Source organism: Oncorhynchus mykiss, chromosome 26, assembly GCF_057628025.1.
Source record: "Oncorhynchus mykiss isolate SJ-2025 chromosome 26, ASM5762802v1, whole genome shotgun sequence".
NCBI lineage: Eukaryota > Metazoa > Chordata > Actinopteri > Salmoniformes > Salmonidae > Oncorhynchus > Oncorhynchus mykiss.
In genome coordinates, this window is record NC_143047.1 from 24,434,529 (window position 1) to 24,462,257 (window position 27,729).

At 43.9% G+C, this 27,729-nt stretch overlaps 1 protein-coding gene across 50 annotated transcripts in view; it reads left to right on the forward strand.

Annotated features, from left to right (window-relative positions):
- Positions 1-27,729, forward strand: part of LOC110506675 (transcription factor SOX-6) — a 198,871-nt gene that overhangs the window by 33,762 nt on the left and 137,380 nt on the right. For 28 of the 50 annotated variants that reach the window (XM_090222558.1, XM_090222541.1, XM_090222567.1 and 25 more), the window contains exon 3: positions 2,848-2,918. Coding sequence is in view for 22 of the 50 variants with exons in the window: in XM_090222571.1 (XP_090078697.1) it covers positions 17,304-17,338 (35 nt within the window). In the remaining 28 variants the exon portion in view is untranslated. Of the gene's footprint in view, positions 1-2,847; positions 2,919-17,287; positions 17,339-27,729 lie in introns of all 50 variants that reach the window. The other 22 variants (XM_090222571.1, XM_036964062.2, XM_090222543.1 and 19 more) reach the window with 1 other exon arrangement.

Sequence of the window (27,729 nt, forward strand, 5' to 3'; positions counted from 1 at the left end):
GTGTGCCTTGTGTGCCTTGTGTGCCTTGTGTGCCTTGTGTGTGTGTGTGTGTGTGTGTGTGTGTGTGTGTGTGTGTGTGTGTGTGTGTGTGTGTGTGTGTGTGTGTGTGTGTGTGTGTGTGTGTGTGTGTGTATGTGTATATGTGTATATGTGTATGTGTATGTGTATGTGTGTGTGTGTGTGTGTGTGTGTGTGTGTGAAATTGTATGTTTGTGTGTTAGGGCAAAAGATGCTGTTCATTTCGTGTGTGAATGTGTTAACTTTGTGTTAGTTTCCGTTTATGTGTGTTGTGTTTCAGTGCGGTTTGTTGTCACCACCCTCTCTGCAACAGCTGAGTAAAAAAATCAACCATTTCAAAGGCTCTATGGTTATTGTGGACCCAATGATTGGGTGATAAAAGTGTTGGGGGAAACTATTAAACTGAATTTGGAGTTGATTGGGATTCTGTTTTAATGAATCCATGATCATTTAATTAGTGAAAGGAAGGGTTGCCATCTCTGTGTTAATTCCCCAGCAGCCCGTAGGCTGTGTTCTGAGCAGGAAAAGAGCTGCTCTACTGCATCACACCACTACAATAGTCTCTGTCTGAGACACTCACAGAGGGATTACAACATTTGCTTAATTATTTGTAATATCACTCTGTTTTTTCTTATTATTTATCATCATAATCATAATGTTTTTTTCTCAAGACAAATTATTAGTTTAAATAAGACATTACATATTTTCTTATTAATTACAAATTGTCTATTTGTCTGTTACTTTCCTATTTTTTTCAATTAACATCACATTATAAATTCAAAGGCTTTTTAATTTCTACCCCCTGCAAGTAAAAGAGCTCTCATTTATTAGCTCTCATTTAATTAACGGGAATGAGTCAGATATTATACACTGAGTGTACAAAACATTAAGAACACCTACTCTTCCATGACATAGACTGACCAGGGGAATCCAGGTGAAAGCTATGATCCATTATTGATGTCACTTATTAAATCCACTTCAATTAGTGTAGATGAAGGGGAGGAGACTGGTTAAAGAAGGATTTTAAGCCTTAAGACAATTGAGACATGGATATGTGCAATTCAATATTAGGAAGATGTTCTTAATGTTTTGTACACTCAGTGTATGTTTCATAAAGAAACACTTGTTTATTGAATTACTACCCTGCTTATGTATTTAATACAGTGGGCTATGATAGTCTGGGTGGAGAGCGCCCTTAGTGGGTTTTGAAAGTAAAATTGTGTGTGTGTGTAGATGTCTGCCTGTCTTTCTGTCTTTGTTTGTTTCTCTCTTTGTCCATCTGCCTGTCCGTGTGTGTGTGTGTGTGTGTGTGTAGATGTCTGCCTGTCTTTCTGTCTTTGTTTGTTTCTCTCTTTGTCCATCTGCCTGTCCGTGTGTGTGTGTGTGTGTGTGTGTAGATGTCTGTCTGTCTTTCTGTCTTTGTTTGTTTCTCTCTTTGTCCATCTGCCTGTCCATGTGTGTGTGTGTGTGTGTGTGCATGTGTGTGTCTGTTTTTCCATCTCTGACCCTGTGTGCGTGTCTGTCCATATGTGTGTGTGTGTGCAGTACAGTGCAGAGAGGTGAGACAGTGTGGTGTTGATACTGGCAGCCTGCTCGCTAGGACGGCTGGGTCCTTTGAGAGGTTTGACTGTCAGCTTATAGGTGCTATAAAGATGACAGCAGATTACCATTCAGTCAGGGCCAGTCTGTGGGCCTTCTCTCTCCTATTGTTACTTTCAGTCTCAAGGCTGCACATTCAGATCCATTCATGACTACTGCTTCTCCCTGGCCTATTCTATTAACCCTCCATCCTCTCTTACTGAGATTTCTGTTCTTTGACACCAATTGCAAATGTGTTGGTATATTTCTCTGGTCTGCTGTTGGTGTCTTTTATTCCCTGCCTAGCCGCAGGAGACCAAGGTACAGTAGCACAAATTACTGGCAGATCAATTAAGTGTGACCTTAAAAACCTCTGTCCTGGTTTAATTGGCGGTGCTGAAGCAGGGTAATTGTATAAATCAGCTGTTAATGAGATCGCAGCTTGTTGTGAAAAACAAGATAATGTGAGGAAATGAACATCAATGAGCTTTGTGCCGTTTCAGGCCCGCGCTGTGACTGTGCACAATGATCACTCCACTTCTCTCTCACTTTGAATGACTTTGGATGTTGTTGTGGTTCCTGTTTTGGTGTGTTATTTTTCCACTTCCTGGACGTAGAAATATTAATGTTAAATTCCGGGTTAGATAATGGCTAAAACTGGTATGTCCATATTGCAGAGGCTTTGGTTTGTTTGTGTTTTCCCTATCAGAACAGAGCTCTGGCGGCTGGGCTCGGAGAGAGACATGCCGTCACTAGCAGAGCATGCTGCTAAATAAATCATTAGCCTGCCGCGCTCGAGGAAAGAAAGTCCAAATTAAATAAAACAACCACTTTATATGAAAGCCATGTATTAGTGGAATCTACTGGCTGTAGGACAGATTAATGAGGTATTAGAGAAGTGGATTTTAAACATAGTCTAAGACGTGGTCCCGAACTCTTTAATTACTAAAGCTGTTTTACCTCAGCTGTAGACATTCTGACCATGGGCCAGCATCACCTTCTCCTCCTTACCCCCTCCTATCTCCCTCTCTCTCCTTTCATCTCCAAGATTGTTTTGATATTTGCAAATAAAGTTATTTTACTGATCGTACCGATTTTCTTTTAATAACGTATCCATAAAATATGTTGTTTTGAATTGAATGTCCTGGGATGGATTGTTTAACTGTTTGGATAAAGAATTAATATACATATTTTTTAAAGATGGACAAAGAGACATTTATATATATTTTGTCTGTTTTTTTATCATTTCAGGTCACTTTCATGAGTTCAAAATCAACTAACCAGTGATTGCTGGGTGCTGGGGATTTAATCTTTCTGTTCATGTAAGTACTCTTTTTTCTCCATTTCTTTCTAAAGGCTAATCAGTTAGATTTCTCTTTCACCCCTGGAGGCCTCCATCCACATTGAACACCTGCATTGAATGAAATGCACAAATACATTCTAATATAATGGACGCTACAGAATAAGCTTATTTTGTTGCTTCACATGGTCACTTTTACAATTTAGACCTACACTACATGACCAAAAGTATGTGGACAACTGCTCGTCAAACATCTCCTTCCAAAATCTTGGGCATTAATATGGAGTTGGTCCCCCCTTTACTGCTATAACATCCTCCACTCTTCTGGGAAGGCTTTCCACTAGATGTCGGAACATTGCTGCGGGGACTTGCTTTCATTCAGCCACAAGAGCATTCGTGAGGTCGGGGACTGATGTTGGGCGGTTACACCTGGCTCACAGTCGGAGTTCCAATTCATCCCAAAGGTGTTCAGTGGGGTTGAGGTCAGGGCTCTGTGCAGGCCAGACAAGTTCTTCCACACCGATCTCAACAATCCATTTCTGTATGGACCTCGCTTTGTGCACGGGGGCATTGTCATGCTGAGATAGGAAAAGGCCTTCCTCAAACTGTTGCCACAAAGTTGGAAGCACAGAATAGTCTAGAATGTTATTGTATGCTGTAGCATTAAGATTTCCCTCCACTGGAACTAAGGGGCAAACATCAAATCATGAAAGACAGTCCCAGACCATTATTCCTCATCCACCAAACTTTACAGTTGGTACTATGCATTGGGGCAGGTAGAATTCTCCTGGCATCCGCAAAACCCAGATTAGTCTGTCGGACTGCCAGATGGTGAAGCATGATTCATCACTCCAGAGAACGCGTATCCACTGCTCCAGAGTCCAATGGCGACGAGCTTTATACCACTCCAGCCAACGCTTGACATTGTGCATGGTGAACTTAGGCTTGTGTGCGACTGCTCGGCCATGAAAAGTAATTTCATGTTGCATCCACAGGCAGTTTGGAACTCGGTAGTGTTGCAATCGAGGACAGACAATTTTTACCCATTAAGTGCTTCAGCACTCTGCGTTCTCGTTCTGTGAGCTTTTGTGGCCTACCACTTCGCAGCTGAGCCGTTGTTGCTCCTAGACGTTTCCACAATAACAACACTTACTGTTGGCCGGGGCAGCTCTAGCAGGGCAGAAATTTGACGAACTGACTTGTTGGAAAAGTGGCATGACGGTGCCACGTTGAAAGTCACTGAGCTATTCAGTAAGGTCATTCTACTGCCAATGTTTGTCTATGCTCGATTTTATACACCTGTCAGCAACGGGTGTGGCTGAAATAGCCTAATCCTCTAATTTGAAGAGGTGTCCACATACTTTTGTATATATAGTGTATTTTGGAGTTGTTTATTCAGGTACTGAATCTATATTTTTTTCAGATTCTGCTTTTATTTCCAGTAATAAAAAAAATACTGCACATAATCTGAGGTTAAAGTACATTCTGACACCTACGTTCTTGTATTCTAGCTTTAGTTGTATATAGAGGTTGAATACAGAAGACCATGGAACTGGGACACGTACATGCATAGTCAGGCTAGCTAATGACGTCAAGGCCTTGTGAGACTTGTGAACCCTCTGTGAGTTTACCTCAACCTCTGAGGCCCTTAGAAAACTAAACCCAGGTGTCTTGGTTATTTTCCTTACTTTCCATGTCTACCTCCATAGTAGAATGTATAGTGCTTTTGATTCTATTCTCTACGCTAATGTCGGCTGCTGTTATTGGTAGTTTATGGCTGCGGGTCGTCTCAATAAGAACATTCACAAGAGGGAAGAAAGAGTCCATTTCAGGAAACGCAGGCAGCGCCTCCGAAAACATCCAGTATATGGCTGCACTATATTGCTACAATATGCCTTTAATGGGAGCTCTCTCTGCTGCTGCCGCTGTTGTAATAAAATTGTAACTGAGGAAATGTTTCTTGAGCAAATAAAGCTGAGAAAGTTTAGTTGATATTAATCTTTTTTCAAATGTCAGTTGGAGATGGTTTCCGGAGAGGCAGGACTGAATGATATTAATGTGGCTGAGGAGTCCTTGTTGGTCCTGCATAATCAACTGTGGCACTGATAAGAGTCAATCCCATCTCAAAGTTCACGGCCATTTGCTAATACCGATGGTTTATCTCTGCCATTTCTCCTCAAACACAGTTGTCTTCAGTGCAGATCAATGCTCCCATCTAAACCAAACTGGCTTATGGTTTTCTGATTTGTTTTGAAGGGAGTGTGGGCTTGTCTTTAGCTCCAGTGAGCAGACAGAATGGTTGAATAACAAAGCCTTAGCAGTGATTACTACCTTTGTCTGCCCAGCCTGTCAGTCAAGCCATTATCACATCCTGTCGCTCTTTGTTACTATAATGATAGGGTTCACATCGGTCAGCTGCTCAGGTAACAACAAAAAAGATCCAGATATCATTTCGCTATTTATTTAGTTTAACATCCAGTCTGGCTGTGAACTGTCTAGTCCTTTTTTGATTCTATCGCTTTAGAAAATATCATAACATTTCACTTGTTTAGTTCTAATTTATCACCAATGAATACTGCTCAGTGAAAAAAGTTGATAAACGAATGGAAAGAGCATTCATTAGCCAGACTGTATCGCATGCTAACACTGTGTAATACTGGTGAGCTCCTGATACTACCACAGCTTTACACTTTGTAGCATTAGTAGTAAATAAACCAAAACAACAGGGGTCCACTGCTTCCTCTGGAGAGAAAGACCTGGAACCAAGACATTAACATTGCTATTGACAAGTTACAGGTGACCTCTCTCTATTTTGGGAATAAAACGGTTGGTTATTGTTGGACCAAAGGGAAAAAGATAACTACAGTAGCTACTGACTAAGAACAGAAACATCAGCCATATGGTTGGCATAGGTACAGTTGGTTGAGTGACAGGGTATGCCTTGTTGTCCACTGGCTAAGTGCATGTGTGTGTGTGTTTGTTTTTGTTGGAACAGCAAATGCTCCCAATGATGTGTGTGTTGAATAAAGGACTTGGTACAATGTGTGTATAGACCTGAGGTAGATGTTTAGAGGTCTCCTACATTACTTGAGATGCTCCCTCTCATGAGGACATTGATAGTGAATAGCCAATGGAATGAACACCTGAGCTTTTCTCTTCGAAGCAGAAAACAAGGTGCATTGTGGGGAAAATGCTTGTAGACATAACGTAATATAATTGTAAATGTTCTATTAAATTGTTATTCAGTGATTGTACGTGTTTGTCTTTGAACACAGCACCCAAATATTCCCATTTGAAGAGAATCTATTGGACAGTTAGTACTTTACTCACACTGTTAAGTATCAGTGTGTGTTAGAATAGATTGTACCACACTCACTGTGTCTCCCTGTCTTACTGGTTTTAGATGGCCTGTGTGTGATGTTCCAAAGACCTGCTCCACTCCCCTGTGCTCTTCTATCAGCCAGACCTGACACACTCATTCATCTAAATCCTATGCAACTTGAATCTACATGTTTAATTCATCCTAAAATGAGGCGGTGAGTCATTTTGACGGTGTGATGTATTTAATCACTCCTGTGTGAACTAATTTGGAAACACCCAAGTGTGGAGGGCCGGATACGCTCTTTGTCAGCGTGTGCCATCATGTAATAAGTGATGGACACACAGCAGTCACTCTGGGCTATGCTCAGTCCAGCCCTGATGCCCCTCATGGGGAAGATCTGCTGGAGAGGTTTTCTGAGAAATGAAAAAAACAGCACTTCACCAAAAAATGAAAATGAATAACCTTTGGTTGGTTATCTTCTCATCTATTATTTATCTAAAGGGCCTGTTGGTTCAGCCGACTGACCATGTCTGTGCTGATTATGACCCGTGATGTAGATGAACAGAGACTGTTTGACAAAGTGGTTTTATTTTCATCAGCCTTGGTTTCAATTGCTCCAGAGGAACACTGGGAATATTCAAATTGATTGTTGGCAGATTTATTTACAGTTGAAGTCGGAAGTTGACATATACTTAGGTTGGAGTCATTAAAACTTGTTTTTCAACCACTCCACAAATTTCTTGTTAACAAACTATAGTTTTGGCAAGTCGGTTAGGACATCTACTTTGTGCATGACAGAAGTCATTTTTCCAACAATTGTTTACAGACAGATTATTTCACTTATAATTCACTGTATCACAATTCCAGTGGGTCAGAAGTTTACATACACTAAGTTGACTGTGCCATTAAACAGCTTGGACATTTCCAGAAAATAATGTTAGGCTAATGTTAGGCTAATAAACATAATTTGAGTCAATTGGAGGTGTACCTGTGGATGTATTTCAAGGCCTACCTTCAAACTCAGTGTCTCTTTGCTTAACATAATGGGAAAATCAAAAGAAATCAGCCAAGACCTCAGAAAAGTAATTGTAGACCTCCACAAGTCTGGTTAATCCTTGAGAGCAATTTTCAAATGCCTGAAGGTACCACGTTCATCTGTACAAACAATAGTACGCAAGTATAAACACCATGGGACCACACAGCCGCCATACCGCTCAGGAAGGAGATGCGTTCTGTCTCCTAGAGATGAATGTACTTTGGTGCGAAAAGTGCAAATCAATCCCAGAACAACAGCAAAGGACCTTGTGAAGATGCTGGAGGAAACAGGTACGAAAGTATCTATATCCACAAGACCTATATCGACATAACCTGAAAGGCCGCTCAGTAAGGAAGAAACCACTGCTCCAAAACCACCATAAAAAGCCAGACTACGGTTTGCAACTGCACATCGGGACAAAGATCATACTTTTTGGAGAAATGTCATCGGGTCTGATGAAACAAAAATAGAACTGTTTGGCCATAATGACCATCATTATGTTTGGAGGAAAAAGGGGAAGGCTTGCAAGCCGAAGAACACCATCCCAACAGTGAAGCACAGGGGTGGCAGCATCATGTTGTGGGGGTGCTTTGCTGCAGGAGGGACTGGTGCACTTCACAAAATAGATGGCATGATGAGGAGGGAAAATTATGTGGATATATTGAAGCAACATCTCAAGACATCAGTCAGGGAGTTAAAGCTTGGTCGCAAATGGGTCTTCCAAATGGACAATGACCCCAAGCATACTTCCAAAGTTGTGTCTAAATGGCTTAAGGACAACAAAGTCAAGGTATTGGAGTGGCCATCACAAAGCCCTGACGTCAATCCTGTAGAACATTTGTGGACAGAACTGAAAAAGCGTGTGAAAGGAAGGAGGCCTACAAACCTGACTCAGCTACACCAGCTCTGTCAGGAGGACTGGGCCAAAATTCACCCAACTTATTGTGGGAAGCTTGTGGAAGGCTACCTGAAACGTTTGACCCAAGTTAAATCATATAAAGGCAGTGCTACCAAACACTAATTGAGTGAATATAAACGTCTGACCCACTGGGAATGTGATGAAAGAAATGAATCATTCTCTCCGCTATTATTCTGACATTTCACATTCTTAAAATTAATTGGTGATCCTATCTGACCTATGACATGGAATTTTAACTTGGATTAAATGGAATTGTGAAAAACTGAGTTTAAATGTTCTTGGCAAAGGTGTACAGTATGTAAACTTCTGACTTCAACTGTATCTGTCAGGAAGGAGTTTCCGTACAGGTATGTAGATACAGTAAGCCTCCATTCACTAACGCCATATAACCCTGATAGATCCTGTTAGTTGTTCAATCCCCTCTGTATGAGCTGCCATCCCAGCAACATGCTGTTGTTATCGGGGTTATACCCTCCTATCAGCTTTATTAGATATGAGGCCTGATTTGATGGCTTGATGTGCTTTATTTGATTCTCTGTAGAATGAAACCTAGTATAGACTTGGCTGCTTTCCTTCCTCTCAAGTTACAGCCGTTGTAGGACAGAGAGAGGTTTCACCCACTAGCTATATACTGCAGAAAACGTGACCTGAGAACATGCCATTAATCTTCTCGCTTCCCCAGCTGTGGAAAGTAATGCATAACTAAAAGTCTGGTCAAATGAATTAATGATTTCAACCATGAACTTTTCTCCCAAAACGCCATGAATCGTCTCCGGCTGATAATGTGTTCCGACCCTGGAGTGTGAAATGCCCGTTGCGTTGAGAGTATCCAGTTAATTGATTTGCAAATTATTTTTAAGTTTGTGGTGCCCAGGGGAGTGCTGGGCTCTAATGACGGCCATTTCGGGAGAATTTTAAAACTCTTTCTTTCCATGCCTGGGTTGGATTGGATTAAGCTAACAAGCCCAATCAAAGCCTGGGAGAGGGGAGAGTGGCAGAAGGGAGAAGACCTCCACGGGTCCCATGTATCCACTTTCTCCCCACCCCACAACCCCCATGTCCTGTCTGGGGCAGGGGTCTCTAAGGTCTGTTCTGTGAAAATAACATGGTTTTAGCAACCTGCATCAATGTCGTCTGTTTGGTCCTGAACATACAGGCATGTTGCTGGATGATTGAGATGCTGAGAAAATATCCGTTGAGTGTAACATAAGTGGCCTCATCATCGGGGTGAAATCAGAAACGACAACATCAATTCATGACCTCCCTCTTGAGAGACAGACATATTTTGACAGTTTCTTCTGCTTTTGTAGCTGTGGTTTTATGTCAAAGTGGTGGGATTATTGTACCTATAATGATAATAGGAAGTGTTGAGGTCATCTCTATTGAGTAACCATCCACTGTAAGTACAGTATGCTTTTAGCTGGCGTCTGGTCGCATATTTGATACACAACACAATGTGAAAAGCATTGGAATCAAAGTTTTGGATTCCATTCACAAGATGTGCTTCTACACCTGCATTGCTTGCTGTTTGGGGTTTTAGGCTGGGTTTCTGTACAGCACTTTGAGATATCAGCTGATGTACGAAGGGCTATAGAAATACATTTGATTTGATTTGATTTGATATCTTCCATTCCAATGAAGTTGGGCAGATTGGACTGAGAGGAGAGATAATGTAATTGAATTTTGAGGGATAGAGTGGGTACACATTTCCCCGATGGTTAAGATGTTTATTGTTTGAGTTATGTAAAAGGTGCTACTGCATTTAATGTACGTTTGTTTAGGCTATCTTTGTCAATACAGTACAGAAAAATACAGAAAAAAATAGAATAGAATATAATTTTTCTCTCCTCATGGTGTAATTCTGCAGGGTTGTTGTCTTTCTTCTAGGGGTCATTAACTTGTAAGCATCAACATACATTCTTTGCTATAAACTAACATTTACATTTCTGAAGAATTTAGACGCCAAAACGAATGGGGAATGATTGACTTGGACATAGTATAATGTCATTACTCTTTAAGATGAGAAGAATGAAGGTTGCGAACAGCTCACAGTGAATAAGCATGGTCAGTTCATCTTTCTGAGAAATCAGCCGCCACTGTCTGAAATAACCACCCTGCCTAATTTATCTCAACATGAATGTACTGTACGCTCAGTGAAGTTGTTTCCTTGTTTGTCCTGGAGGGTGGAGCGGGGTTGGAGGATCCTAAACCTGTGTTAATGTCTGCATTATGCTCAGATGGTCTTGCTGTAGTGTAGCCCGACCCAGCAGCTAGCGTCCGTTACTCCCCCACTAAGTGGCTGGATCTCTGTGCTAATACCAATGAGCCTGTAATCTGGGCCCATTAGCAGGCGCTGTCATTCAGACACACTGTGTCGGCCTGATTTAAATAAAATGAAATGAAGATGGTTGTTTCTGGTCCCTTGGCTTCAGTCATTGCCATAAACATATGCTCCATGCCCTGCTTCTCTCCATCTTATTTCTCATTTTAATTTGTTGTGTGGGCTGTGCTAGAAATCACATTTAATACAATCTTCCCAGGGACTCTGTCATATAATAACATGGTAATTTCTGTGTATCCTTTTGAAAAATGAGGAAATTAATTATTCCTGACATGTTGTAATTATTCCAGTGTGAACGGTGGATAGGCTGCCTCCCCAGCCCCCTATGTGTCGGAGGCAAGCGGCTGCCGGCGGGTGCCGAGGTGCTAATGCTGACCAGCAGCCCGTTTAATTTGAAACATGAGCAGACACCTTTCAACACACCTTCTTAATGTTGGAGTGCCTCACAAATTAATTCACTACTCATCTGGCAGCTATAGCTTGGAGGGATGGAGAGATGGGACACTATCACTATTAGTCAAGGTGTAGTTGTAGCCTAGGTTTGTGTGTGTGTGTGTGTGTGTGTGTGTGTGTGTGTGGAGATGGGAGAACCCTGGGGATGTTGGGGATACTTGGACAGGTTTTCTCTAATCTTCTCCCAGTACTGTCAGTAGGCCACCCTTTCACACATCTCCTCTGGCAGCTGAGAGGTCTGAAATGCTCCCCCACACATCACCGCTACATGTATGAGGCTGGAGCCTTATCTTAAACATCAACCCCTGTCCCTGCAAACATGCAAGGCTCCTTTCCGCTGTGTCCTCCTGAAGGAATGTATTAGTTTCCTCACAAGTAGTCTTGTAGTGTCTTCCCCAGCACAGGTTGAACTTAGTGTCTCTCTCTCCAAGCCAGCAGCAGCAACTCTATCCTGTGCCTGTCAGACAGATCCCTCCTTACCTCTCCCTCACCCCTTCCTCCCCCTTCCTACCCACTCCCTCTCTGCTCTTACCACCAGGATCCCACTTTAAATATAACCCCCCATGGGATCATCGATTAATTAATTGCCTGAAATTAAGACACCACAGTTGTTTCTATATGACATATCTTCTGAATGACAAGGCAATTACACCCAGAGCTTGGTTTATGTTCAAAAAGAAATGTAATCGCTGCTCAACAAGGGAATCTTAATATCATCACTGGTCAAGAGCAGAGGTACTTAATATAAGCAGCGCTCTTCATCCAGAACTCTGCAGAATTTATATGTTTAAGCAGAACTAAGAGTGGCACATCCAAGTGTGTGTGTGTGTGTGTGTATGTGTATGTGTATGTGTGTGTGTGTGTGTATGTGTATGTGTATGTGTGTGTGTGTGTGTGTGTATGTGTATGTGTATGTGTATGTGTGTGTGTGTGTGTGTGTGTGTGTGTGTGTGTGTGTGTGTGTGTGTGTGTGTGTGTGTGTGTGTGTGTGTGTGTGTGTGTTATACTGTGCAAGTGTAATTCTGGGTGAATTTCTCAAAGTGTGTGGGTATGATACATGCACTCTCACACGCACATTCACACACACGCACAGTCATGCTCACATTGTAGACAAAAAAGCTGACACCAGACAAATAGACCTTAACTGACCATAGCATTCTCAATTAAACCATCCCATTGACATTCACCTCATCACGAAGTCCTCATTGAATGGTCAGCCACTGGATAGTCATCAGCCAAATGTTTCCTAATTACCTGGGATTTGTCATTTGTTCTTTTTCTCCCTCCATTCTCCTGTTTTAGCCTGACATGAGGTCACAAAAGAGGGTCACAGAGGACATTATGATTATGGAGTACAATACTGAGTCATCAAGATGACTATATTTCCTCAGAAAGGAAGACTATGTGCTCTAAGAAAGTAATATATTGCCCTTGTGTATTCTCACCAGAGCCAGCAGGTACCAACAGTAAAAAGCAAGGAGGACTAAGGCACTCTTAATCTCATTAAAAACCTTTATTTGTATGGCATGTTCAATGGAACAAATAGACACTCCCTGACCAAGGCCACGCTGCTGAAACACGTCAGAGTTTTAAAAGATTTTTCCATTGAACATACCGTGAAAATAAATGCATTTTAATTATATGAAGAGTGCCTTGGTCCTCCTTGCTTTTAAAAGTCAAATTTACCCCTTTTACCAAAGAGCTCTTTCTATTGACAAAGACCTACTATTGTGTAGCCACTCAGCGCTTCCCTTCCTGTAGTTTGAGTTAGTGCAAGGAATTGTAGACATCCATGCTGTTAGAGAGAGAGGGAAAGTGTGTTTTTCTTATAAACAGAATCTAAGGACCTGTGACAGGAGGAAAAAAAGAAACAAACATAATTTATTGAACCTTTGGGGCCGGGTTAAAGACACAGAGCTGTAATTGATTTGGTGTGTGTGTATGCATGTGTGTGTGAGAAAGAGAGAGCGAAAGTTTGTGTGTGTATATGTGTCTGTGTGTGTGTATGCTCCTCTATGAGTGGGAGAACAGAGGGCTTGCAGGCAGCCGTGGCGTCATGATCTGGGGGAAGAGAGGAGAGCTTTGTGAGCGGTGGGTGGGTCCCCCCATGACTCAGAGAGAAGGAGAGGCGTCAACATGGCCGCCTGGCCCAGAGGAATTAACGTCCCCACACCCTGGTTAATCAGTGCCATCTTGGCTCTACGTCATCACCCAGCTAGGGAGCAGTCTCCTCTTCTCCCCTCTCCTCTCTCAACTGCCTGGGCTGACATGTAGGCATAGGTTATAGCCAGACTCTCCCATTAATTAAAAGTCACTTTCCAGTGACCAGGTCAGACATGGTGTAGTAGAGTCTGTCTGTAGGTTGCCGCTGTGTCTCTCTCTCCACTGGGTTCAGCTCTATTCAGCTCTAAGCTGGCCTGGGCTGTTAATGACTGAAGGCTGGGAGCAGCGCTCCATGCCAAGACCCACATGGCTGTGGTGGTGCATTAATTCAGCAGTCAATTTGACTGGAAGTTTGAAATCTGTGCTAGGTTAGGGGGACGTGCTGAAGCTGTGTTAATAGCTAGCTTGTTGTCCATATGGTGCTGCTTTAATGGAGCACATTTACTGCAGATGGTGAGAGTTGGTTGGGCAGAGGCAGCTTTTGGCAGAGGTCCGTTCTTCGAAAAGGCTGCCGTGAGCCCAGCGCTAGCTGTCTTTTAACACTGATGTCTATCCTCCCTATTTCTCATTCACCAAAACGCTACCCTTGAAATGTGGCCTGCTCTTCGTTTAAAACTCCAGGTTCCCCTGTTTTCTTTATGGATATAAGAATGTGGCTCAGTCACTTTTTCCTGAATTCAGTCTCCAAACCGTATCTTTACATCTATAGAGCGACGTACTTCAGTCTCCATTACCACAATGGAGTTTTACACAGCGCTCTCTGCTGAGGAAACACAGGCAGAGAGACAAGAGGGAGGAAGAGAGAAAAAGAGAGAAGAAGAAAGATAGCTGTGAAACAGTAAGAGAATGTGTCCAAGCAGCAAGAGAGATGCAGAGGGAAGGAGACAGGCAGGCAGGCAGACAGACAGAGGGAAGGAGACAGGCAGGCAGACAGTCAGAGGTAAGGAGACAGGCAGGCAGACAGTCAGAGGGAAGGAGACAGGCATGTAGACAGGCAGAGGGAAGGAGACAGGCAGAGGGAAGGAGACAGGCAGAGGGAAGGAGACAGGCAGGCAGGCAGACAGACAGAGGGAAGGAGACAGGCAGGCAGACAGTCAGAGGGAAGGAGTCAGGCAGGCAGACAGGCAGAGGGAAGGAGACAGGCAGGCAGACAGTCAGAGGGAAGGAGACAGGCAGGCAGACAGGCAGAGGGAAGGAGACAGGCAGAGGGAAGGAGACAGGCAGAGGGAAGGAGACAGGCAGGAAGACAGACAGAAGGAAGGAGACAGGCAAGCAGACAGTCAGAGGGAAGGAGACAGGCAGGCAGACAGACAGAGGGAAGGAGACAGGCAGGCAGACAGTCAGAGGGAAGGAGTCAGGCAGGCAGACAGGCAGAGGGAAGGAGACAGGCAGAGGGAAGGAGACAGGCAGAGGGAAGGAGACAGGCAGGCAGGCAGACAGACAGAGGGAAGGAGACAGGCAGGCAGACAGTCAGAGGGAAGGAGACAGGCAGGCAGACAGGCAGAGGGAAGGAGACAGGCAGAGGGAAGGAGACAGGCAGAGGGAAGGAGACAGGCAGGTAGAACTCAGAGGGAAGGAGACAGGCAGGCAGACAGTCTGAGGGAAGGAGACAGGCAGGTAGAGAGACAGAGAGAAGGAGACAGGCAGGCAGACAGACAGAGGGAAGGAGACAGGCAGAGGGAAGGAGACAGGCAGAGGGAAGGAGACAGGCAGGAAGACAGACAGAAGGAAGGAGACAGGCAAGCAGACAGTCAGAGGGAAGGAGACAGGCAGGCAGACAGGCAGAGGGAAGGAGACAGGCAGAGGGAAGGAGACAGGCAGGCAGACAGTCAGAGAGAAGGAGACAGGCAGGCAGAGGGGAGGAGACAGGCAGGTAGAGAGATGCAGAGGGAAGGAGACAGGCAGGCAGACAGTCAGAGGGAAGGAGACAGGCAGGTAGAGAGACAGAGAGAAGGAGACAGGCAGGTAGACAGACAGAGAGATAGAGACGGACAGGCAGACAGAGGGAAGGAGACAGGCAGGTAGAGAGACAGAGAGATAGAGACGGTGAGGCAGACAGATAGAGGGAAGGAGACAGGCAGGTAGAGAGACAGAGAGATAGAGACGGACAGGCAGACAGACAGAGATAGAGAGAAACAGGCCCTTCTGTATTGGCACTTCCTGTCCTGGTGGCAGGCTGGTCCTCTGCTAGACAGTGAGCTTGCTGAAGGCTATGTTGTGGAGCCACTAAAGCATGAGACATGCATTCAATGTCATGACAAAGGAACCCAGCCTCTATGGCTCACTGTCCATTCACTCAGTGGGTTTTATCTAGGTTAGTTTACGTTTCCTGTGGCTTTCCATAGCCTTGTTGCCTGTCTTGCTAACCTGTTATCAAGGAATCTAAACTCCAAAAGGGTGTTTGGGGCACATGATGACGGTCTATTATGCAGTTATGTCGTGTGTTTCTCTGTGTTCGAGTCAGTCCCCATACTAAAGATGAGGGAGGGAGGGAGGGGGGAGGGAGGGAGGGAGGGAGGGGGAGGGGGGGAGGGGGAGGGAGGGGGGAGAGAGGGAGAGAGAGGTGCAGAGAGAGAGGTGCAGAGAGAAGTGTGTGTGTTTTTAACACTTCTCAGAGTGGTGAGGAGACACGCTTGATCGGTTCGGCATGATTTGACTGTTGTTTTCTCACGTTGTCACTGGTGTGATGTTGGTATTATGTGCTCTGAGAAGAGCAGGGCTGAGTAGAGTGGGGAACAGAGCAGAGCAGGTTTGAGTGTAGTGGAGCGGGGAGCAGAGCCGAGCAGTGTCACTGGCCTAACCCCCACCTCAGACACCTGATTGTGAGGAAAGTGTCGGCTGAGCCCACTGGGCTTCGCGGGTCCACCGCCCTGCTAAGTGCTGGCCAGGCTAGCCTGAAAGGCACAGTGTCCTTGGTCCTGTCACTCTTTCCATTCTCTCAGTGGCTTTGTCTCCACAGCCTCACTGGAGGAGAGGAAAAAACAGCAAATTACATTCATGTCCCAAAAACTGAAAGCATTTAGGGCCAAGATGCTGGATCTCTTTTGCTCTGATGTGTGTTATTTATGATGACGTCTACAAGGGAGTCGACTGTTACAGCAGGAGAAAACACTCATTAGTTGCAGCAGGTTTTTTGTCTTTGCCGCTACTGAGTATTGCGTTTTCTAACATGGGTTTTGAAAAGCTCACTCCAGCTTTAGCTCTTGGCTGATCAGATGCTGGTGAGATGGTGATGTGTTTTACAGGACAGGGATGTGATGATGTGTAATACCGAGACAATTGAATAACAAGCTGAAACTACACTGTGTGTCTTTCTATGAATGGGTGTGAGGACTTGTACATATTTATTTCTGCTGACTTTACCATTGTCAGAGAGGGAAGCTCTTGCCTGTTTTACAGTCTCTCTGAAAAGGGAATTTCCTGGTAATTACTCTAATGTTAGGCTATAGTTTTGATATCACTGACGTACTTGTATTCCAACCCTCCACCCCCCGGCTCCACTCCCAATTAGTTTTCTGTAATAATATGTTGATGATAGTGCTTAAAGAGAAGCACACAGCAGTCAAAAATCACAATATTCTGAAGACCAGTAACAGAGGCTAATGAAACCTGTTGGGAATCATTTCCAGCCATGTGCTTCCAAAATGTTTCGGGCGAGGCTTCTAAACGACCTCTCCAAACAGTGACATTGTGAACCACACCCTCCCACCTCCATGGCGGTGCGTGTCCCAGCATCGGGTTCCTAGAAACCACAGAGCCCTTGCCACACATGGACCACAGCTGGACCACCTCTGGCTGCTCCTCCTACCACTCTGAGCCCTGCCAGAAGCTGGTCTGGGATCAGCGGTTACAGAAATGTATGTGTCACTCTGGAGAGAGCTTAGGAAGAATGCTGTGCTAGGATCAATAGGAAAGGGTTTATTTGTTGCAAACATATCATCAGGACCTTGCTGTATGCAAATCCACTCCCCTCTCTGAGGAAAGACTAGAAGTAATGACGTCAATGCAAAGAAGAGAGGATGAGCTTCCTATCCTCCACACTGCCTTAATTAAAGACATACCTTATTAGAAGAGAAATATGCATGCATTGCTCTGTGTTTTTTGCATGTTGCTTTTTTTCAGTGTTAAAATGGTTCTCTGTATTTCTCCTGCCGCAGAACCCCACACGCTGACATGGAGGGCTTTCTTCGTAGCAGCTTTTTACTGAGGTTAGTTTCTTTTTCAGTTGTTGTTGTAAAGTCGTGGGTCAGGGGGTCAGGAGCTAAACTCATCTGTCCCTTCACAGCTCCAGCTCCCGACACCTAGCCTTAGATCACGTTCCTCCCTGGCTGGGTGGGGTTGGTGGGAGGGTTGTGTGCCTGGCAATCCACCCCAGCTGTATGTTGTTAGTGTAAAATAGACACTTCCACCTTTCCCCCTCTAGAGCGCTCTCCGTGGCATGCTCACACTGATACCCAACACACTCCATAGTCAGACTGAAAGCAGTTGTCACTCTAACCTCACACACAGATGTGTAGAGAGACCCCCCCCCCATCTCACCCCTGGGTACTGTGCCTCTCAAACTAAGGTTTCCGTGTTCGTACTGCATGCTTTTGTCTGCCCCCCTCTTCTAGACTCATGGCCAGGTCAGGTGGGGTGGGGGTCGGGGTGTGGCTCGGTTTGTGATGTACTGTTTCCTGTTGTGTGTTTGTACTTGACCGCAAAGTTTTTTTTAAATGTAACCTTGATGCTATTTTTCTTTTAAACCCATCCTGTGAATTTGTGCTGTTATAACACGGACAAAGTCAATAAGTGATTATATTCGCCATTGGCTCCTCTTTCCTCTCCTTGTGAGCGACCTTCTCCAGGCTTGAATGTTGCAGCCTAATTAATGGTGCCTCGTTAAAAGACGCAGCAGCAGCAGGATCTGCCTTTCAAAGCTGCTGTCAGCCAAACTTTAGTAAAGCTAATGAATCCTCTTAGATTTTTTTCAAAAGGTCATTTATTTTATTAAATGAACACCATTTTTTCCCCCTCAGAACTGTTGGAACTTGGTAAAATAAAGGACATGATGATGCAGTAAAAAGACATTGATATAACACAGCTTTAGATCCTATTTTAAAATACCCCATTAGTATCTAGTTTAAAAGGTTACTATTGAGTGTCCTTATTCTCTACACAGACAGCAGTAAAAAGACATTGATATAACACAGCTTTAGATCCTATTTTAAAATACCCCATTAGTATCTAGTTTAAAAGGTTACTATTGAGTGTCCTTATTCTCTACACAGACAGCAGTAAAAAGACATTGATAAAACACAGCTTTAGATCCTATTTTAAAATACCCCATTAGTATCTAGTTTAAAAGGTTACTATTGAGTGTCCTTATTCTCTACACAGACAGCAGTAAAAAGACATTGATAAAACACAGCTTTAGATCCTATTTTAAAATACCCCATTAGTATCTAGTTTAAAAGGTTACTATTGAGTGTCCTTATTCTCTACACAGACAGCAGTAAAAAGACAGGATGAGCAAAAAAAATTCACAGTCAATTGCCCAGCACACCAGAATGAAGTGAGATTTGAGAGGAGCTATAGATCAGCCATTTAATTCCAAATATAGCACAAAAGCTCTCTGGGTTACCCTATCCAAGCAAACATATATCTTCAAAAATCATATTTATTAGAAATGTCCTTAAATAGCCTCTGTTTCCAAGGTCTAGTGAGTGTTACAACTTCAGTGTTGGCCGGAGGCTGGGGATCATACTCAGGCATGTGTTGGATTATTGAAGGTATGTTGCCTCTATTCATTTCCACTGGGCCACTAATGCTACAGAGTGGAGGATTGTGTTTGACTCCAGCCACCTGTTGAAGCAGCACCAGTTGGGCAGATATCTAGCTGAACAGAGGGTGGGGGAGGGCTGAAGAAAGCAACACCTCTTAAATCCAACTGAGATTCTTACAGCCCAATAACTTGAAGACCCACATCGACCCACATAGACAAAACATGACCTTTGACTGCTAGCCTCTTTCGTAGCAATATCATTTTGTTCTTTGTCGAAATCAGTACTCTGAGAGAACACTGCGATTCATCTAAGTAAATGCATCATTAGGGTTCCTAATCCACATCCTTCTGTCAATGTTTGTTTTAATTAAATGAGAGGTGCCAGTGGAACGATATCGCGCACACATGCTCGGGTGATTGGAGGACAGAGGCCTCAACAATCAGGCCAAGATTAAAGTCAGGCTTTGCCTCAGGGTTTGGCCTTTTGCTTGGCCACGGCTTGTTGTGTCCTGGGGAGGGAGGGTTGGCGGGAGAGAGAGAATGAGAGGAAGACACAGCAGGGGAGGGGTATGGGAGACGGACCATGTTTCTTCAGTCTAGCTAGCACCACAACATATTTTCTTAAGCAACTGAATTGGGTCAAAGGGGGCTCTGTCAGTGCAATTATGTGAAAGTATGACAGCAACTCTGCCTTGTGCCTCATTAATACATCTATTTCTGTGTAGTACTCTGAAAGGACATGTTGTCTATTCAACTCAGTCGTCTCCCCAGCTGTGTGGCCCAGAAGTTCCACTTCTGCTCTGACAGAGGGGCAGATGTTTAAGATGACTTTTCACATTTCATATCTGCGTCACTCATCTGCGTCACTCACTAACATACCACTGGACAAACTAGTCATTATTTTACACTAATGAGTCATCACTTCTTGTTTTGACTCATAGTTGCAGTAGCTGTAAAAGTACCAATCTCCCATTTTCAATTTAGAAAATGATGCTGGTTGTTAATGCGCGCTGATGCAGGCGGAGGAATAGTCATTGTGAAAAATACATCAGGGAGAACTTTAAACAGGTTCACTTTATATTAATAATGTAGCATGAAGCCTTTGTACTGTCTTAGAAAATAATGACAGTCTGTTTAAATCTCACATGCAGAGCAGTACGTCTGCAACAAAGTGAAAATAATTCACTAAATTATACAGTTAGTGCACAATGTACTTTAGTGGAATATGATCTGTTCTTACTCACATTAGAAGCCAACTTTGTTGTAGAGAAGCAGTGTTTCAATTTAGCTGCAGATTAATGAAGAACGTGATTATATTTTGAGCAGATTGTGTGTGTGTGTGTGTGTGTGTGTGTGTCTGTGTGTGAGAGAGAGAGAGAGAGAGAGAGAGAGAGAGAGAGAGAGAGAGAGAGAGAGAGAGATCTGTAACAGTCCCTGGCTAATCCCAGTAGAGAGGACCTCCTCCTGCATCTCTCCCATTATTTGATGTAATGAAAGGAGAAAGTGTGTAACAAGGAGATTGTTAATTAATTTAGTCTAACAAGATGAAGATAAATGCAACCCACTGAAGGTTGACTAGGCAAAGGGGCCCACTTAGCATTCCTTCTCCTCTCCCCTGCTCTCCCTTGCTCTCCCCTGCCTCACAATGGAGCACATTTAAAAGGTGCAGCTCCGCGTTTGGACAACCCCACTGAGCTTTCACCCGTTAAATGTAGACACAAAACATTTCACTTAACGTTTCTTTCAGGCTTACAACTTAATCTACAATTATCACCTTCGCTGTTAGTGTTTATTAATCTCAATATGATTGTGATTAAAGCTGAAAATGTATCTATAGCTACAATTCTTTGCTTTTTAAATGTGCTGGAATCTAATCAAGATAACACATCTCAGTTGATGTTATTCTCCATGATTATTTATATTGTTTAAAGAAACCTTTTTGACATGTTAGTTAGGAGGGTTTCTCTGTCTTTTAAGGCTGACCATAGAGCCATTTCCCTTTCCTCAGGGAGAGATGAGTGAAAGGAGTAGAGCTGGGCCTGTTTAAGCATCTAGCTAGCTGCTACTCTCCATGTCCTCTCTGAAGGGTCTGTGTGACTCCCAGCCTTTCACCATATGAATGGCCCTGCTCTAATGAGGCTTGGTGGCTATTTGAGCGGCGAGTGAGACAGACAGAAAAGAGGACATTTTTCTAAAAATCCAGACAGTTGTCTTCATTCACACCACTTTCAACAAATCAGCAGTCTATCAAGGACATTCTTCTGTGGACAATTCTATACTCGGCCTGCATGGCAGCACAGACCAATCATTATGGGACCCATTCTCTGCTCCCTTAGTTCTCAAGTCCACAACAATGAGTTGTTGATTGTGTAGACAACACCAGAACAATTATGCTCTCTGTTTTGGTGGCAGGGCAGAATTTTAAAGTCAGATCCTTAATAATGGCCTCATTATTGATATTCTTAGACCAGGCCTCAGGATAAGGAATAGTTGCTCACAGTACATCATTATTTAGCACATTTCGATTAGCTCATCATGTTGTCTACATACGAATAGAATCAAATGTAATTAAGGCGAGGGAGCTGTGCTCGCGGAACATTGGCCACTGACTTAAAAGGTAGCACTTGATAGGCCATTAATATGAAGAAAGGTGGGAAAAAGAAGGATTAGAGCTGTTGCCGTAGTAACTCCAACTTCCATCTTCGAGGGAACAATGGACTTGTGTTCCTCTACCACCTTGGCTTGAAAAAATAGAAAGCAAGAGAGAGAGTGTTTTGAAAGGACAAGACCCTTTTTAACAACGGCGTGGACTCCAGGCCTAATAGGCTCTTTGGTGTGAGCTGTTAGACGAGACCACTGGGGGATAGGACAGAGGAAAGGTCACCATGTAATCCAAGGACAGCCTAAGTCATCATCCCTTTTTACAATAGCAGTTTGTTTTGTGCTGCTTCCATGTGCTCAACACAGACACGTCAGTCACACTAACTGGAGGGATAGAGAGAGAAGAGAGAGCGAGAGAAAGGGTCTGTATGAGGGACGTGAGACGGTTTAGGGAAAGGGAGAGAGAGGGGGAACATGCCACACGGCCAAAACATACTTGTTCCCTTACTGACTCTAAATAAACACAAAATAGATTTATACCAGAGACTTGGAGGAAAAATAACTCTCCAATTAGAAGGATCTGTCAGAAGCTACTTGAAGTGCCTCCAGCCTTTTCCCATCCCTGTTCCCTCTTCCCCGTGCAGCAGGAGAGGGGAACGCACGGCTTCTCTATTTGGTTCTGGCACCTCTAGTCTACACACTGCTCTGATAACAACGTTCCCTCTTGGATGATCTCTCTACACAAACACACCCTAGGAGTTAGAGGATCTATTCCATGCCTAGTACTAACAGGTACACATGCTATCTTAACACAGTCTTTCACATAATTCTATAAGGCAAATGATAAAAGCAAACGAACACAATAACTCAATTGCCAAAACCTGAGGAGTTACGGTAGTAATGAAAACACACGGTTGATACACTTTGTGTCGCCTTTTTATTTTAATCGTCGTATAAAAGTTCCTGTGAGGAGAGAGAAAGCACAAAGAGCTGATGTGATAGCTGAATACTCTGTCTGGACCAGAGTGGGTCCTCCTAAACCACTGCAGAGTTATAACCGTCTATGATCTACGGGCGTATGTGTTTCTCTTTACGTTTTATGTTCCTTATTACAGCTGCATACGTCTGCCCACATTAAGCTACTTTATGGCCCAGGCCACTGATACAGCAGTATAGGTTAATGAATTTGGCATTACTAATTAACTGTTATTGAGGGCGGAATATGAATTCCGAGTCTGGAGAAATAGCAGAGCAGGGAAGGAGAGAGGAGGACAGGAGGGACAGATGACTGGCTGGGGTAGATGGGTTCATTTCTCCCTTTAGTCTTTTCTTACCACACAATGCCAAACTGTCAACAGAGTCCTCTAAGGGAAGCTGATTTCCAACGACCCAGTCAAGTCTCATCACAAATTCATTCCTGATCGCATGTATACTACCTTTCAAATGTTTTGGGTCACTTATAAATGTCCTTGTTTTTGAAAGAAAAGCTAATATTTTGTCCATTAAAATACCATCAAATTGATCAGAAATACAGTGTAGACATTGTTAATGTTGTAAATGACTATTGTAGCTGGAAACAGCTGATTTTCTATGGAATATCTACATAGGTGTACAGAGGCCCATTATCAGCAACCATCACTCCTGTGTTCCAATGCCACGTTCTGTTAGCTAATCCAAGTTTATCATTTTAAAAAGCTAATTGACCATTAGTAAACCCTTTTGCAATTATGTTAGCACAGCTGAAAACTGTTGTTCTGATTAAAGAAAGAATCTCTGAAGAGATTGTTGATAAGATTAGCTTTCATTGAACAGAATGTTTTGGGGAGAAAAACTGTGTGTCCTCAGTCAGTGGACACAAGGATGACCTCTTTACGAAACTTCAAACACAGGTGTTTCTCAATGGATGAGAAAAGCGCAGCTTTTTCTCCTCTCACACCAAACAATGGGCACGTTATACAAGCAAAATCGAGGTACCTCACATTTACCTCACATGTACCTCTTAAAACAGGAAACTACATTCAGAGAAACAGGGCCATTCAGGCAGAAAAGGCCAACTGTGACAACTTGGAATATTGTGCCGCGTTCGTGCTGACATACAGTACATTCTCCAGAAACAGTCTTGGCCCTGCTGAGGAGAGACATGATTCTCTTACTGTAGTTGTGCTATGGACACTGCTGCTAGTACACTGCCCCCTATACCCATAAGTAAGCAATACCACTACCCTGAACACATTGACAGTGTGGCAGTTTTACAGTCTCCATTAATCTGGCCTCTTTCCCCGTATCTCTTTCTGTTTCTCTCTCTCTCTTCCTCTCTTTATCTCTCCTTTCTTTCTTTCTTTCTTTCTTTCTTTCTTTCTTTCTTTCTTTCTTTCTTTCTTTCTTTCTTTCTTTCTTTCTTTCCCCCACTCTCCAGCCGCCTATACCTCTACAATCTACTCCTGACATACTATCGGCGTGAGCCAAGCCTTTCAATTTAGATTTCAATTATCATGTTAGTTTTGTGATTAGACTTCTGTCCTCCAGGAATCAGACCTCTCTGCTCCTCTCTTTTCCCCTCTTCCCCTGCCATCAGATCCCATCTGATGAATGGCGCATATAATTACAGAAGTTATTGAATATGCAGATCGCTGCTTACTCTTGGTGGGCTGTTCATAATGCATTAACTCTAACTGTATGAAACAAGGGTCCCCGGTAAAGAGCCACTTCAGTAATGAGAGAGGCCCAGTGTATGCCATTAGTCAGGGATAATAGCCGTTAGTAAGGGGGGAACTCCATTAAAAAACACACAGGCATATTATGATATGCCTTGTTTCTCTCTCTCTCTCTCTGTGTGTGTGTGTGTGTGTGTGTGTGTGTGTGTGTGTGTGTGTGTGTGTGTGTGTGTGTGTGTGTGTGTGTGTGTGTGTGTGTGTGTGTGTGTGTGTGCGTGCGTGCGTGCGTGCGTGCGTGCGTGCGTGCGTGCGTGCGTGCGTGCGTGCGTGCGTGCGTGCGTGCGTGCGTGCGTGCGTGCGTGCGTGCGTGCGTGCGTGCGATAGAGGCTGCAGCTGTTGGTCCCAGTTCTAACCAGCCAGAGCTAGCCTGCAGCACTTCACTGTGGAGGCAGTGGGCACAGCACAGCCAGGGCTCCCACTCTCCCACAGCATGGAGCTCTATCTACTGGCCAGCCATGTCAACACACAGACACACACACAGCCAGGGCTCCCACTCTCCCACAGCATGGAGCTCTATCTACTGGCCAGCCACGTCAACACACAGACACACACACAGCTAGGGCTCCCACTCTCTCACAGTATGGAGCTCTATCTACTGGCCAGCCACGTCAACACACAGACACACACAACATGGAGCTCTATCTACTGGCCAGCCACGTCAACACACAGACACACACAGGCAGGGCTCCCACTCTCCCACAGCATGGAGCTCTATCTACTGGCCAGCCACGTCAACACACAGACACACACAGGCAGGGCTCCCACTCTCCCACAGCATGGAGCTCTATCTACTGGCCAGCCACGTCAACACACAGACACACACAGTCAAGGTGTTTATGAATCATTCAACATGAGATGTGACTACCATGGTCTCACGTCGTGTCCTGCCGTGATGCAATCCCCGAGTGGCCTCTAAGCCACAGCACATGATCTTTCCCCTTCTCCCAGAATTGAATCTTCTCCTGACGTTCTTAGACGTTCAATTCTGTAGTGTGGTTAATTTCATGATACGCATTACACAGGTAGTCAGAGACAGAAAGAGACAAACAGATCTAGCGAGATACTCTGTTACGTGCCGAGTCTAGTTAAGTGATGGGCCAAGCATGAGTCGGTCTTCCTCTTATTCATTATTCAGGAGTTAGCTAACTCTCTCCTTGCTTTGACATTCATTTGTTTTTCACATTAAGCCTGAGGCAAAGCCGTTCTGATTTAGTGTTTGGCACCTGTTGTGTTTAATTCAGGAACACCATTCCTAAAAAACACAGACCCCCTTTATTTTTAGCTTGTGAGCTGTACCTGCCATTTATAGCCGACTGTCCCGTTCCTAGACTCATTGGCTGGCTGGCTGACACTCTGCTGATGTCTTACAGGGGATTGTACATTACACTGGGAGGCCCTCCCAAAGAACAAAGATAGACACACATCCTCGTGCACCACACACACACACTCCTCATACGCAGCATTTCTACACATTCAGCTATAGTTGTACACATAGTTACAATAGCATATATATATTTTTGTAACGTTTTTTTGTCGTTGTTTTTTTACCCCCTTTTTCTCCCCAATTTCATGGTATCCAATTGTTTTTTAGTAGCTACTATCTTGTCTCATCGCTACAACGATGAGAAAGGTCGAGAGCCATGCGTCCTCCGAAACACAACCCAACCAAGCCGCACTGCTTCTTAACACAGCGCGCATCCAACCCGGAAGCCAGCCGCACCAATGTGTCGGAGGAAACACTGTACACCTACCGACCCTGTCAGCGTGCACTGCGCCCGGCCCGCGATGCAGTGCCTTAGACCACTGCGCCACCCGGGAGGCCCTAGCATATATATGTTTAACTGCACAGCATGAAGGCAACGTGCATTTATAATAGACGAATGCAGTGGACAGATCAGTGCTTCCTCTCCTATTCATTGTGTCTGTACAAAGCAGTCTTCTAGTCTAGGACAGCCTATGTCTTCTGACATGCGTTGGCTCCTCACTCTTCCTCAGTTCTATTGGTTTAAATGGCTTCCTGTTAAATATTTACCCTGACATGGTCTCTCCACTGCACTCACTGTTGAGCTGACTGACACCCGTAGGACATTATGCTTTCATATCGCTCAATGCAATGTGTTTTTCATCGTTTTAAAATGGCTGCACAATCATGAATATTGCGAGACCATACAGGACAGTACCTGGAGAGGTTATTTTCATGGCTTTCTTCAGCCTGAGAACAGACAACTGAATAGTTACAGAATACTAAATGAATAGTTATTAATGCTTTTATATATTAGAAATATCTAAATGTCTCATTTTGTGATGAGACACATGTCCTTGTCACAGGACATTTTTTTTATTTTGTATAATCCGTGGAACGACCCACTGATTTCAAATGAGTATAATCTATCCTTTTATGTAAATAATTCTGTCGTTCTCTTTAAAAATATTTTCATATTTTATGTAAATAATTCTGTTGTTCTCTTTAAAAATATTTTCATATTTTACCCATAATATTTCTATTTTGTTTTTAAGAAGAGACAACACAAACTAAGCCATCACTCCCACTCCGGTATAAAGATAATTGATGAGCTCTAATAATGTATTCCAGTCCTCCTCATGTGTCTGTTTGTGGCCTGCAGGCTTGCTTATTACTACTGTCATAAACCTGGGAGAAACTCAGTGTACACACACACGCACACACACACGCACACACACTGGCTTTTACTTTGGCATTGTGAAATTCAATCCATATTGAACCAGTGTGTCATGCAATTAATAATGCAGAATATTTACAGTGTAGAGATCAACTGAGATGCCAACAGTACTTTCTCTCTCTGAACATGTCACTTCAGCGTTCCCTTAATACTGTCGATGTCTACTGGAATAGATAAAGAGCAATGCCATTCTAATGTCTATTACTGCATTGACTCCAGGCATTGACCAATAGAGAGTCCATAATGAACTCAGATTGAACTTGTGGTCCTGTCCAGTGTCTTGTCTACAGTACAGACAAAGAGAGAGGTGTGGTGTCAGAGGTCATGGCTGTGTCTGTATCTGTTTCTCTGTCATGGCTGACTGTGGTATTTAAGACTCAGAGACGGCTTTCGCACACGGACCTGTGGCCACTGTAGCCGGCTCCATGTATATTATTAGGTTAATAGGGTTGTACATGTTTACACCAACTGTTATCTCAGTGGGAGGTCAGGGAGGTGACTTATACTGGTGTAATGGGCTTACTGACGGGCTTAAATAGCATGGTAGTGGCCCACTAACACACACACATTCTCACAGTCACACCTATAGTTAGGCTGGAGTGACATGTCAGAGAAGAAACCGCTGTAGGGGGAGTGGGTTTGCAGCATGGTGTGGACTCTGTCTTTTCACCTCTCTCCTAACCAGTGTGTTGCGACAGACATTCGACCTTTATCAAGTCCCAGCTATTGTTTGCAGATTGGTTGCACACGCCACAGGCTGTGAAAGACACATCTGCTACCTTGAGCCTAGTGAGAGAAGGACAGATAGAGGGCTGGGGCGG